Source organism: Pelophylax lessonae, assembly GCF_965119305.1.
Source record: "Pelophylax lessonae genome assembly, chromosome: 1".
Classification (NCBI taxonomy): Eukaryota; Metazoa; Chordata; class Amphibia; order Anura; family Ranidae; genus Pelophylax; species Pelophylax lessonae.
The window spans coordinates 735,843,145-735,857,187 of NC_138768.1; the positions used below are offsets into that span (position 1 = coordinate 735,843,145).

Below are 14,043 nucleotides of genomic sequence, written 5' to 3' on the forward strand. Positions count from 1 at the left end.
ATGTAAAATGACTTGTTTTACTCGCATGGAAATTTTTTTATTTCTTAAATAAAAATTTGAAAAAAGAAAGAAGATGATCTTGCCAGAAACCAGGAATCAGAGTCCTTGTAACTTTTTGCTAGGTTTACATATGTGCAGTTTCTGCGTGCCGCTTGTGTGGGCACAGAAGCATTTGAATGGGCTGCTGTACCTGCAGGAAAATAATTGGATTTTGGTCTTACCGTAAAATCCTTTTCTCTGATGTTCACAGCTCCAGAATATTTTTGACCATTGTGTTATACTGCCCTCTACAGGAGTAGGACAATAGGCAGAAAAAAAAAAAGAAGAAAAGACTAAACGCCGCCTATGGGCAGTCCCAGGGGGTATACTCCCCCTCTCTGCTATAGGTACTCAGTTTTGTTACGAGCAGTGTCGGAAGAAATAAAACTCCACAGAGAGGTGGGTGCTGCAGAGGTCAAACACCAGAGAAATGGATTTTACGGTAAGTCAAAAATCCCATTTCCTCTTTCGTTCATTGATGGACAGCTCCTGATCTTCTTAACCATTGGGACATCCCAAAGCAATGTCAAACATGAGTGGGAACACCAAGAAAAAATTCCCAAGGCTAAACCGTAGCCAACCAGGTAACCGGAGCTCAACCTAAACAACTGGAGCTAACCTGAAAAAGCAATACACCCTTAGAGGACCAGGTCCTCTAAACAGCAGCCTGCAAAACCTTGTGGCCAAAATAAGCATCTGCAGATGCCAACACATCCACTTTATAGAATTTTGTGAACTTGTGCACCGACGGACCAGGTGGTTGCCTTGCAAACCTGCGTCACTGACGCCTGATGACGGAAGGCCCAGGAGCCACTGATCGCCCGAGTAGAGAGCGCCTCGACAGGGAAAGGAGGAACCTGACCCTTAATGGAATAGGCCTGAGTCACCATCTGTCTGATCTATCTGGAATGGTTGCAGAGGAAGCGGACAGTCCTTTCTGAGGCCCATCCATGAGCACAAATAGCAAGTTTGACTTCCTGAAAGACTCCATAGCTGCCAGGTAAACCCCGAATAGCCCGAACCACATCCAATGCATGCAAAGCAATTTCCTTAGGATGTTTTGGCCTGGGACACAGGGAAGGCAACATGTCTTCATTCAAATGGAAATCAGAGACAACCTTTGGAAGGAACGACAGGCAGGGGCAAAGAACCACCTTATCTCTGTGAACCACTAAGTAAGGTAAATGACAGGATAACACTGCCAATTCCAACACCCTGCACGCAGAGGTGATTGCCACCAAAAAGGCCACCTTTCGGGACAGTGTAAACAGGGGAATCTCCTGAAGATTTTCAGAAGGGAGGCTTCTGAAGAACTGAGAGCACCGAGTTGAGGTCCCAAGGTGGTAACTGAGACAACACTGGAGGAGCCAAGTATCAAACCCCCTGAAGAAAAGTATGCACCAGGGAGTGCGTGGCCAATGGTCATTGAAAGAAGGCCGATACCTGGCACTTAATGGTACTCAAAGCCAGTTTCTGCTCAACCCCCCGTTAAAGGAAGGTCAAGACCCGAGCCACCGAGAAAGAGCGAGGATGAACCCCAAGAGACTCAAACCACGCAATGTACGTCTTCCATGTACGATGCTAGATCTTCCTAGAAGTAGACTTTCTAGCTTTTAACAGCATTGGAATCACCGACTCAGACAACCCTCTATCCTTCAGCACCTGGCTTTCAACAGCAAAGCCGTCAAAGGCAGCTACTGTAAAGCAGGATGGAAGATAGGCCCTTGGGACAGCAGATCCTTCCTGAGAGGAAGTCTCCAAGGGACGTCGGCTACCAGCCGCACCAGGTCGGAGAGGCCAGTCCGGGGCCACTAAGATGACCAGAATACCTTCTGCCTTATTCCAGCGCAGAAGTCTTGGCAGAGGCTTGAGAAGAGGGAAGGCGTAAATCAAACATATAGGTCCCACAGGGGCCACCAGCGCATCTGTGGCATCTGCCCAGAGGATCCTGTGACCGTTCCACAAACCTCTGCACCTTTCTGTTGAGCCGAGGCTCCAACAGATCCCACCTCAGGGGTGCCCCACTGGAAACTGATGAAACCCCTCCGGATGAAGGGACCACTCCTCTTGGTCTAACGCCTGCCGACTGAGATAATCCACCCTGACAGTTTTCCACCCCAGGAGTGTGGTGTGTACGGCGGAGAGGGCTGGAACGAATCATTCTGCCCACCATAGAATGTCGGCTACCTCCAGAGCCGCCAAAACACATCTTGTGTCCCTCTGGTGATAGACATAAGCCATTGCCATAGCATTGTCCAATTGAATTCGCACTGGACACCCCTGAATACAATCCGTCCAATGATTTAGGCACAGTCTGATCGCTCGGAGTTGCAGGGCATTGATCGGTAGTCTGGATGCTTCCGGTGTCCAGACCCCTTGAGCAGAGTTTTGGCCTAGGACACCTCCCAAACTGGAAAGGCTGGCATCCGTGGTGACCACCAACTAATACAAGGGGAGAAAGGATTTGCCCTGGAAAATGTGGCTGGAGAATGAAGCCACCAGATCAGGAACCCTCTTGTTCCCCGGCTCAGCTGGATCCGATTGTCCAGAAACTGCAGACACCTGTGCCATTTGGCCAGAATCTCCCTTTGCAGGGACCTTGTATGGAATTGTGCAAACGGAACCACCTCAAAAAGGTAGAAACCATCAGGCCCAGCACATGCATTCAAGTCAGGAGGGATGACCATCTGCTGGACAGCAGCAGATGAATTGTAACCTGCAGTTTCTGGAGTTTGTCCAGAGGAAGGAGCACTCTGGCTAGAGCCGAGTCCAGAGTCAGACCCAGATAGTCCAGTTCTGTGGAAGGAACCAGAGCAGACTTCTGAAAATTCAGAATCCAGCCGAACTCCCTCAGAGTCCATATAGTGACCTCCACATTGTCTATCAGGGCAGTAGGAGACCGGGCTCACAGGAGAAGGTCGCCCAAGTAGCCCAGTACTGAAATCCCCCACTGTCGTAACAATGCTAGCATCGGGGCTAACTTTTGTGAAGACCCGAGGAGCGGAGGCGAGACCAAAGGGTATCACCACAAACTGATAATGCTCCTCTCCCATGGCAAAGCGGAGGAAGCACTGGTGACCGAAACATATTGGAATGTGTAGGTAAGCGTCCTTGATGTCGATAGAGACAAGAAAATCTCCCCGATGCAGGGATGCCACCCCCGTGCGACAGAACTTATGTACTTCTCTACCTGCACAAAGCAGTTCAGTGCCTTGAAGTCCAGGATAGGAAGCACCTTGTCCTCCTTCGTGGACGCACTTTGCACTCCTTTCAGGGGTTTTTGAATAAAACCCCTGAAAACGTTCCGAAGTTGGAAGAATCACCCTTTGAAGTACCAGGTCTTGCACGGCCCCAAAGAGAGCCTGTAAGCTGTCTGGGGACAGGGGCACGTTGGAAGGAAAGATGTTTTCTGGTGGGGAAGAATGGAACTTGATCTTGTAGCCGTACCGTATGACTTTGCGGACCCACTTGTCTTGTACCAAGGAAGTCCAGGGGTCTGGGAACCAGCGAAGACATCCCCCCACCCCAGATACAGTGAGGGCGCACCTTCATGCTGAAGGAGCCTTGTCTGTGGGTCTGGAAAAGCCTGCTCTCGACTTGCCAGACCCAAGGTTGCTTGGATCAACCCAAGGATGCTTGGATCCTCCCAAGGAGGCTTTGAAAGGCTTTGATCTCTTGTCATTCGACCCTGAGGGACGAAAAAGATGAGCCAAGTCTACGACCAGGATCTTTGCCCTTACTAGCCTGCAGAAGAAAAAGTACTCTTCACCCCTGTGAGACCCTTATCGATGTCATCCAGGGTATCTCCAAACAAGCAATCTGCCTTGAAAAGGAAGATCAGTTAAGGCCTTTTTAGAAGTCTGGTCCACAGACCAACATTTGAGCCAAAAAACACACCTAACAACCACTGCCGAAACAGAGAGCCTGGCAAGTAGGGAGCCGCATCCAAAGAGGCATCACAGATCAACTGCAGCCCCTGGACAAACTGGTCCACTAGCTCAGCAAAGGCAGGGGGGAAGCTGCTCCCCCTCCAGGACACGGCATAAAAGTTTAGCCCACTCGGTCAGAGTTAGCGACACCAGGGCAATGGGGAACACCGGGAGCACTTAGGCCGGCACCATATGCTAATTGCTGCTAGCAATAATTGCATGTAAAAGGCGATCAACTTTCGGACATTCCGCCTGCCTATACATGGTTTGAATCTTGGCGGGTCCCTGCTGAACTGCCCAAGATTCTAACCATCTATGGCTGGCTTAAGTTAGTATTGTCTCCCTAGGATAGAAAGTGTTTTATTGACAAACATCAAGTGAAAGAAAAACAAACCTGAAAAAAAAGAAAAGAAAACTAACAGATCTACCATATCTAAGAGTGGTTAGCTACAATGTATCAAATGTTGTCTTTGGGTTTAGGTAAACTATAATGCATCAGTAGGAGATCAAATAATGCTTACTCTTGCAGCTTTAGAGTACTGCACTCCAATACGCACAAGGACTGTGCGACAGCTGCTTCAAATACATTGGGAGGATGGGTCAGCCTACACCACATATTGTGCAAAGACAGATGCAGTTTCAATCTAACAGTTCACAATTACCTGTATATGTAATGAAACTGACCACTTGTTGACTAAACCACAGCAGAATGCATAAAATAAAATAATCTCTTTTATATCAGTTTGCACAGCATAGATGGGAAAATATCAAATACCTTGTCTGGGGAGCTCTGCCTTCTGCTTGACTCCAGTCTGGAAAGGTTTCTGGAGCTTGCTCTTAGATTTAATGTTCTCTCCAGTTTCTCCAACTCTGCTTTATAATGATTCCGCTCTTCTTCTAAAGTCTTCACAAAAGAGTCCATCCTAGAAGGCGAACGATCAGTACGCAAAATACCATACTGAGTTCTCATCCTCTCCACTTCTAGCACAAGCTCTCGTTCTGGAAATGGCAAGGCATAAGTTCTTGTTTTTACACAACTAGAATATGTAATGAATATAGAAATAGTGTTTTAATGTGCCCACCTGTGACCATCTGTTTTTCAAGTTTATTAGAAAGCCGCTGCTTTTCATTTTCCAAGTGGTTTAGAAGTGATTCAAACTTGCGACTTTCTTCTTTTCTAATGTCTAGCTCATCAGTAAGTTTGTTTTTCTCAAATTCACATGTGTTAAAGTCCTATCAGAAAAACGTAAAATTGATTTCTATAGTAACATACGTGTAAAGAAAAAAAAAGAAAAAAATAACTGGACTTTTGACTTACCGTAAAATCCTTTGCTCTGAAGTTCATTGACAGACGCAGCTTCATATTCTTCTTAACCATTGAGTTATGCTGCCCCCTACAGGAGTAGGACACTAGGCAGGAAAGAAAAAACAAAAAAAACTTTACCATGCCTATGGGGCAGTCCCTGAAGGCATACACCCAAACTCTTTGCTATAGGATTCATTTTTGTTGCAAGCAGTGTCAGAAGTAAAAAACCCCAACCTACTCAGAAATAGAGTAACTTTTGCAGCTTTCCTGGGGGAAGAAAGACCCTTGCAGAAGCTGAGTCCAGAGTCAGTTCCAGATAAACCATTTTGGAGGCTGGGACCAGAGCAGATTTTCTCTGCAGAGTCCGTAAAGTGATTGACAGATCACCAGCCAGAACTGAGTGGGAGTCTGCTCTTAAGAGGATATTGTCCAGGTACCCTAGTACCGCAATCCCCCGCTGTCACCGTAATGCCAAATACCGGAGCCAACACGTTGGTGAAAATCCTGGGGGCGGTGGCAAGACCAAAGGGTAATGCCACAAATTGATAATGTCCTCTCCTACAGCAAAGCAAAGAAAACGCTGGTGTCCAGTGTAAATAGGGATGTGCAGATATCTGCCCTCAATATCGATAAGAGGCCAAAAAGTCCCCTTGGTGTAGGAACGCCACTACCGTGCAAATGGACTCCATTCGAAGACCTCTGTACCTGCACAAAGCGATTCAGAGCCTTGAGGTCCAGAATTGGACACACTTCCCCTTCTTTCCTGGTAACAGTAAACAGGTTTGAATAAAACCCTTGAAAGCATTCCCGAGAGGGAACCGGCACAATCACCCTTTGCGACAGAAGATCTTGTACCGCCTCTCGTAGATCCATTAACCGATCTAAAGATAGGCGTAGATTGGTCAGGAAGAATCTATCCGACGGTCGGGACCTGAATTCGATCTTGTAACCTGATCGGAGCAGCTCGTGGGCCCATTTATCCTGAATCAAAAGAGGTCCCTGGTTCCGGACAGAAAACAAAGACGTCCCACCACCCCAGATAAAGGGGAGGGCGTCCCTTCATGCAGACGGAAATTTGTCCGCAGATCTGGAGAGGCCTGTTCTCGGCTTACCCAACCATGTCTTCTTGGAGCCCCCCAGATGACCTAAATGGCTTAGGTCCTTTCTCTTGTGTGCCGAAGTACCTTTGCTGCTTTTAGGGGATCTGTGGGCCCCGAGGGGACCTGCGCCCCCCCATGGTAAAACGTCTTTTGCACAGATATGTTCAGTAAAAAAAAAAAAAAAAAAAAAAAAAGGAATCATCCTCACCGCAGAGCACCCAAAGTGCGTGGACACAGACCCAGTAGAGTCGCTATATGCTACGCTCACCCTGAGAGCATAAGCAGGGGAGGTCGCCAACCACTTTTCCGCAAGGAGACGTTACACAAAAAGAACCCTATTAGACCTAAGGGTCGCCCATCATAAATGACATAAAAGGACATAGCCCCCTATAAAAGGGGAAGAAGGGGCACGCTGTGACGGAGATGCACAGGCAGAGTACCCCCACACAACAATGCTCCCACGGCACCCCCCCCCCCCGGTCCATGGGGGGCGCCAGGCACTCCATATGTCCACCCCCGTAAGAGGGGGGCGAAGGGCTGACGCCCATCCGCTGCTCTATCACCCCAGTCAGCAGCTCAAACAGCCTGGTCAACAGCTCAGACAGCCAGCCGCGAGTAGGCTGCAAAGCCGCAGCCTAAAATTGTGGCCTGATCTGGTCACGAGTCCACAGTCAGCAGCTTGGACAGCTCGGTCAGGAGCTCAGACAGCCTGAGCAGTCACCCAGAAAGCTTGGTCAGTCAGACAGCCAGGTCCGTCAGCCTCAAGTAAGTTGCGGCCTTTATTTTTGGCCCAATCCGGCAGCATGACAGCTTGGTCAGGCACCTCATCTCGGTCAGATCCCCGGACAGCCGCGAGTAGGCCGCAAAGCCGCAGACTAAATTTGGGGCCTGATCTGGTCGCGAGTCTGCAGTCAGCTTAATCAGCAGCTTGGACAGCCTGACCAGTTGCCCAGACAGCTTGGCCAGTCAAACAGCCAGGTCCGTCAGCCTCGAGTAAGTCGCAGCCTCTATTTTTGGCCCGATCCAGCCAGCATGAGGCATCAGCGGGTCGGCTTGGTCAGGCACCTCATCTCGGTCAGCTCCCAGGAAAGCCACAAGTAGGCCTCAAAGCCGCGGACTAAATTTTCAGCCCGACCCAGACACGTGAAGTACAGACCCGAGGATGAAGAAATACGATTTTTGTAAGATCTTACCGTAAAATCTTTTTCTCTGATGTCCATTGACAGACGCATCCTCATCTTCATGAGCGGTGTGGGTTATGCTGTCACCTGCATGAGTAGTCTAGGCAGTACATTAGTACAAAGTTTTACATATACACGCCCATGGGGCTGTCCCCCCAGACATAACCCTCAAAGACACAGCCCAGAACATCAGTTTAGTTGCAAGCAGTGAAGAAAAAAAAAACATCCCCATCAGAGGGGCGGGTGCTGCATCTGTCAATGGACAGCTTATCGTAAAATCGTTTTCTCTGATCTTACAAAAATCTTATTTGCTCTATTGTCCATTGACAGACGCAGCCTTCTCTTCATGAGCTGTGTGGGACGTCCCAAAGCAGTATAGGCATGAGGGGGGGGGATGCCAACGACAATCGTGTGGGCGCCACTCTGGACAGATTACCTCTCTACTCAGGGTGGGGGTGCCGACGGCCAAGGGGCACGCTGCGACTCAGGCCAAACCAGGCCGTGTGCGTGCTGGCGAGGCATTTCACTCGCAGGCCAGCCCCTGTCTATTGGGGCTCTGTCATGGCAAGGCCTAGCGCGGGGCTATAACCTGCACATGCTCGCTGGCCGGACTGGGAGACCTTAAGGATCTAGGATATCCAGTCTGAATCCCAGTCCAGCAGTTGATTGCAGTTCTCTCAGGAACATAACTAGTTAAAAAAAAAAAGTCAATTTTAGCAAAGGTTCCCTTTAAAATAAAAAAGCAAGCTAAGACCGAAGTCCCAGCCAGGAACTAGGTCCTACTCCTAAACTAGGCAGAAACAAACTGAATCGTTTAGCAGAGTGATTGGGTGTATGCATTCAGGGACTGCCCCACAGGCGTGGTAAAGTTTTTTCCTGCCTAGTGTCAAACTCCTGTAGGGGGCAGCATAACCCAATGGTTAAGAAGAATATGGTGCTGCGTCTGTCAATGAATGATTGAGAAATACTCATTTTTCAAGTGTTCACGAAGTAATGGATTGATTTTTCACGACAACGTATTTTTCTTCACAATCACTTCAGAGAGCTCCAATGATATGGTTTACAAAGAATGCATTGCTTTCTTTACAAGACCAGGAATGCCTTTTTTCTTGTTAAATCAATCTAACTAAATAAAAATTCACTGGGATCTGTATTTGCTAATAAAGAGATCACCGATTACAGGTGATCTGTGTGTGAGTGATTACATGCCAGGGGCCGCGATTAGCTGCAGGAGTGTGCAGCCACCTATTGCTTTCAAAAGGGCTGCCTTCCTCAGCTAATCATCAAAAATCCCTGCTGGTGTCAGCGCCGGGCCTAGTCGCAGGTATAAACGTGGCCTTTTTCAGCTATTTGTAATCTAATCCCCTTACTATTAAGTCGATTTGGAAAATAGGCCATTTACAGCATGGTGACACTATAGAAACTATTGCAGCTTTAAGCCTACACCCTGTTAGCCAAAATTGATAAATAACAAATTAATATGAGATTCATCCTTTGATGAAGTGGCACCACTTTCTCCTCCATAAAGTAGAATAGCATCTGTTTAGGGTGACATGACAGATCTAAGTGATAGCACAGATATTGGGCAGTGAGGTGTACGTGTTGCAATCCAGATTACATTGATGTATTTATACAGGAGAATGGGGTGTCTGCTGGGATGACGTGGCATGGATGCTGGGGAGTGATGTGGTGTGTGCTGGAAAGCAGTTCCCACTGGTAGTAGGTCACTGGGGATCGAGTCAAGTGTGCTGTAGTGCAGATCCCACTAGTAGTAGGGTACTAGGGAGGAAGTTGTATCTGTTGGCATGTACAGTATCTCACATAGTAGGATACTGGGGTAGAGGTTGTTTGTACTGGAGTGCTATTTTAGTACAGGATTTGGGAGAGGAATACAGATGAAATTGGTGGGTAGGGAGCCAGGTGTGCTGAAGTAAAGATCTTACAAGTGTCATAGGTTAACAGCGAGCTGCATGTGTTGGATAGCAGATCTTGCTATATTTGCATCCTACATACGGTTTCTTGTGTGTGTACATAGAACACATAAGGTCACTTCATTGCCTGTGTGGACAGTCGCTGCCTGTGTTGACAGGTTAGAGAATAACCTGTACTATCCCGGCAGAATTTAACAAGTAATCCGTGTACAGCAATCCATGTTAATATAATTTGAGACGGATTTACTTACAGATCTGTACTGTGCCAAAGTGCTTTCAAGTTTATGGATTTCCAACTGTAGTTTCTTTATTTCATTCTAAAATAATAACAATGCATTTAGTTATATTAAAATAAAGTTATTGCCACTATTTATATACTTTAAGACCTCACAGTCTATTAAGGGCCCTGGCATTCCGATCATATATTGGTACAACATATTCACAGAACTAATAATCAATGATCTTAAGCAAAACATGAGCTCTTTCCTTGGGTGGGAAATGAAGGATTGCCTGAATCCTGAAGATTATGAAATACATACACTAGATTGTCAAAAGTATTTAGGGACACCTGGCTTTACACGCACATGAAATTGAATAGCATCCCAGTCTTAGTACAAATCCAAAGGACTAATTTTAGCAGTGAGAGGAATAGATAAAAAGAAGCCCAGGTTTCTTGCATGAACAGTTACTTATATATTGTATGGTCTACAGGGGTAACCCACAAAATGTGAAACGGTCAACTAACTTGGGGTAAAAAAAAAAAAAAAAAAAAAAATTGCCAAAATGAGAAAAACACACACTATATTGTCAAAAGTATTGGGAGCCCTACACCTTTACAGGCACATTAAACTTTAATGGCATCCCAGTTTTAGTCCGTAGAGTTCAATATTGAGTTGGCCCACCCTTTGCAGCTTTAACAGCTTCAACTATTCCAGTAAGGCTGTCCACAAGGTTTAGCAGTGTGTCTATGGGAATATTTGACAATTCTTCCAGAAGCGCATTTGTGAGGTCAGGCACTGATGTTTGAGAGAAGGCCTGGCTCACAGTCTGCACTCTAATTCATCCCAAAAGTGTTCTATCGGGTTGAGGTCAATACTCTGTGCAGGCCAGTCAAGTTCCTCCACCCCAAACTAGCTCAGCCTTGTATTTATGGACCTTGCTTTGTACAGCAGTCCAAATCATTTGGTGGAGTGGGGAATATGGTGTGGGGTTGTTTTTCAGGAGTTGGGATTGGCCCCTTAGTTCCAGTGAAGGAAACTTAAGGCATCAGCATACCAAGCATTTTGGACAATTTCATGCTCCCAACTTTGTGGGAACAGTTTGGGGATGGCCCCTTCCTCTTCCAATATGACTGCGCAACAGTGCACAAATCAAGGTCCATAAAGACATGGATGCCAGAGTTTGGGGTGGAGGAACTTGACTGGCCAGCACAGAGTCCTGACCTCAAGCCAATAAAACACCTTTGGGATTAATTAGAGCGGAGACTGAGAGCCAGGCCTTCCCGTCCAACATTAGCGCCTGACCGCACAAATGCGCTTCCTGGAAGAATAGTCAAACATTCCCAAAGACACACTCCTAATCCCTGTGGACAGCCTTCCCAGAAGAGTTGGAGCTGTTATTGCTGCAAAGGGTCAGCCCACTCAATATTGAACCCTACGTACTAAGACTGGGATGCCATTAAATTTCAAGTGCATTTAAAGGCAGGCGTCTCAATACTTTTGACAATATAGTGTATGTTTTTGCCGTTTGGCAACTTATTTTATTTATTTTTTTACCCCAAGTTAGTTGACAGTTTCATGTTTTGTGGGTTACCCCTGTAGGCAATACTATATACAAGTAACTGTTCATGCAAGAAACTTGGGTTTCTTATCTATTCCTCCCCCTGCTAAAGTTAGTTCCTTGGATTTGTCTGGCAAATAAAAACCTGATCAAACAGGAAACTAATCTTAAAGTTGAACTAAATCCACTGATTTTACCTTTTCCCCAAAAAAATTAAAGTTATAAATGTTTAAGGATCACTCATGCCATTTTTTCTGCATTGTTCATATAAACTTGGCCTACTAGCATATGAACACTGTATGCTACATGCAAGACATGCCTCTGGTGACAAATGGCACAGTTGCCAGTGTGCTTATGCCAGTTTTTAACCAAAATGGCATGCCCTTAAATCACTGGTGTCATAGCTGCATGTGCAGCACCATGGCAACTGCAGAACCAGATAGCGGCTAAGAGTGCCACTTTTTAGCTGGTTTGGCTGGACTAGTTAGATTTAGCCATACTTTAACTGTATAAAAGTAATCTGAAAGTTTACATATTATCCTATAGATGAGCAGTTTTCAGACAGTTTTGCACCCTCCCTGTCTGCTAATGGTTCTTTTTATCGCACACAGAGACTCCACCAAGGCAACATACTCCCACACATTTGTAATTTGTTCTATACAGAAAACAAGAGACTCTTCTAGCGTTATTTAGTGACATTAGAGGATGGTTAACCTGGATGTCAGCTTTAAAATTCTAAATCGTGTGCTTTATACATTTGCTTGCCATACGGATTTCCAACTACTGCCAAACCAAATTTTTCCTAGTTGCTGCATCTGTGCGTTCCTTAATGGACCATGGGGGGGGAAGTGAAACTATTATTTTCCAATTTTACCATAGTATAAAGGCTGATGGCAAACGTTGGCACCCCAGAGCGACATTTTCCATGATGCTCAACTACACTGCAGAGTGCATAAGCATCATGGGAAACGTGGTTCCAAAACATCTGGGGTGCCAAGGTTTGCTATCACTGGTATAAGGGATATGGTATTACAAACATGCATTAATACAAACCTTCCCACAAAGGGGCTACAGATTTGAATGAACAAAGGATTTAGCTTCAAGGCATATTCATAAAATACATAAAGACTATTCTACCTTGTAGAAAAGTTTCACTAAGTGATCCCAGGGGATTGCTTTGGGAGATGTGCTCAGGTATACAATTTACATGCAGTGTTAATGATCTTAAACACATTAGAGAAGATTTAGCCAATGTAATTGTTAACTTTTCTAACCCTCGAAACAGTCAGTGAGCATAGCACTGTCCTTCCACCCTCGCATTAGTGGGAAAATGCATGTTTGTGGAAGAATTTCTCATTTTAAGCAATCAAGTATAATTAGCAAAACTCCCAAAGTGTTATTCCAATTCTCCTACTTCAGATATAGATTAGTGGCACCAACCTTTGCTTCTTCAATCTCAGCATCTGCAGTCTCTAGTGCCATTTCTTTGTCTCTTTCTAGTTGCTGTGCCATATGGTCAATCTCCGACAGCTCTTTGCAGAGTTCCTCATTCTTGCTGCTTAGATTCAACACCTCACTGGTCACATTCTGTCGGGTTTCCAACAATTCTTGTACGCGTTTTTCAAGGTCTCCGTTAGCTTGCTGGAGATATTCAATCTGCAACACATGTATAGTTATACTAAGAAAAACCCAATTTTCTTTGGCAGGTCTGAAAATGCTACCATATGCCAGGGCAGTTTGTTTACTAAAATCTCTATTTACCAGCAATTCGTGACAAAAATCCATCAATCTATATCTATACATCTATATCTAGCACACCACACTTACCAGAGGGAGACTGCATGCAGGGCACTAGTTTCAAGCCTACTATTTTTATACAGAAGATGACCATTTGTTCTCAAATAATTGTATAAAGATTATACCACTGCCTTTGGAATTGGTACCCTGTGTAGTTTTGCTGTGCTCATCTATCCATCTATCTATAAATACAGCAAAACTGTAATTTGTAATGCTGTAATACAGCAATTCCAAAAGTCAGTGATATAATCTTTATACAATTCTTTGAGAACAAACAGTCATCTTCTGTATAAAAACAGTAGGCTTGAAACTAGTGCCCTGCACACAGTCTCCCTCTGGTAAGTGTGGTGACCATCAGAGGCAGTAAGCCCTGTGTGCAGATCCGTGCCTAGTCAGACCAGGTGGAGATCTGCATTCAATATCTGCATTGTTTTTTTTTCTTTTTTAATATAAAAATTGATTCATATTTTATTACAACCAATAAAAAGTCCATATGTGGTACAATAAATAACTGAATACACAAATTTTGTTCCGAGCACATACCAGTCCGAACATTGGTCTATGCGTTTCGCAGATATGCGGCTTCTTCAGGACCATTGATATATTAGGATAGTAGTATGACAAAAACAAATTAATCCATTTCAATAGTTTACTAAAGAGATTAGATTGGCCCTCAAATGACTACATATACAGTACACTCATCTGACTTCAGACAGACTTTAAATGATCAATGGTGGAGGCCAATTTTGGTATAATCTTCCAAATATTCAATCAGAACAAATATAGATAAGTTGGAGTTCCCAGCGCCTCGCCTCCCCAGCTTGTAATGTCTGCTGCAGACATTAGTTTAGAGAGTACAAGCAGAAACTGGGACATACCTGCGACAATTCACAATTTCCCAGTTTTTGTTGCAAATAAAATTCAACATAGTCCCACTATTTTCTTCATTTAGTGCACATTAAGTGTGCGTCACATGTGCGC

At 45.3% G+C, this 14,043-nt stretch overlaps 1 protein-coding gene across 1 annotated transcript in view; it reads right to left on the reverse strand.

Moving 5' to 3' along the window:
* The window catches only part of CEP135 (centrosomal protein 135), a gene marked incomplete at its 3' end in the record, with an annotated part of 95,543 nt that overhangs the window by 33,239 nt on the left and 48,261 nt on the right, over nucleotides 1-14,043 (reverse strand). The window contains exons 7-10 of the mRNA XM_082265930.1: nucleotides 12,706-12,921; nucleotides 9,738-9,803; nucleotides 5,051-5,201; nucleotides 4,744-4,967 (exon numbers count right to left, since the gene is read on the reverse strand). Coding sequence (XP_082122056.1) covers nucleotides 4,744-4,967; nucleotides 5,051-5,201; nucleotides 9,738-9,803; nucleotides 12,706-12,921 — 657 coding nt within the window. The remainder of the gene's footprint in view (nucleotides 1-4,743; nucleotides 4,968-5,050; nucleotides 5,202-9,737; nucleotides 9,804-12,705; nucleotides 12,922-14,043) is intronic.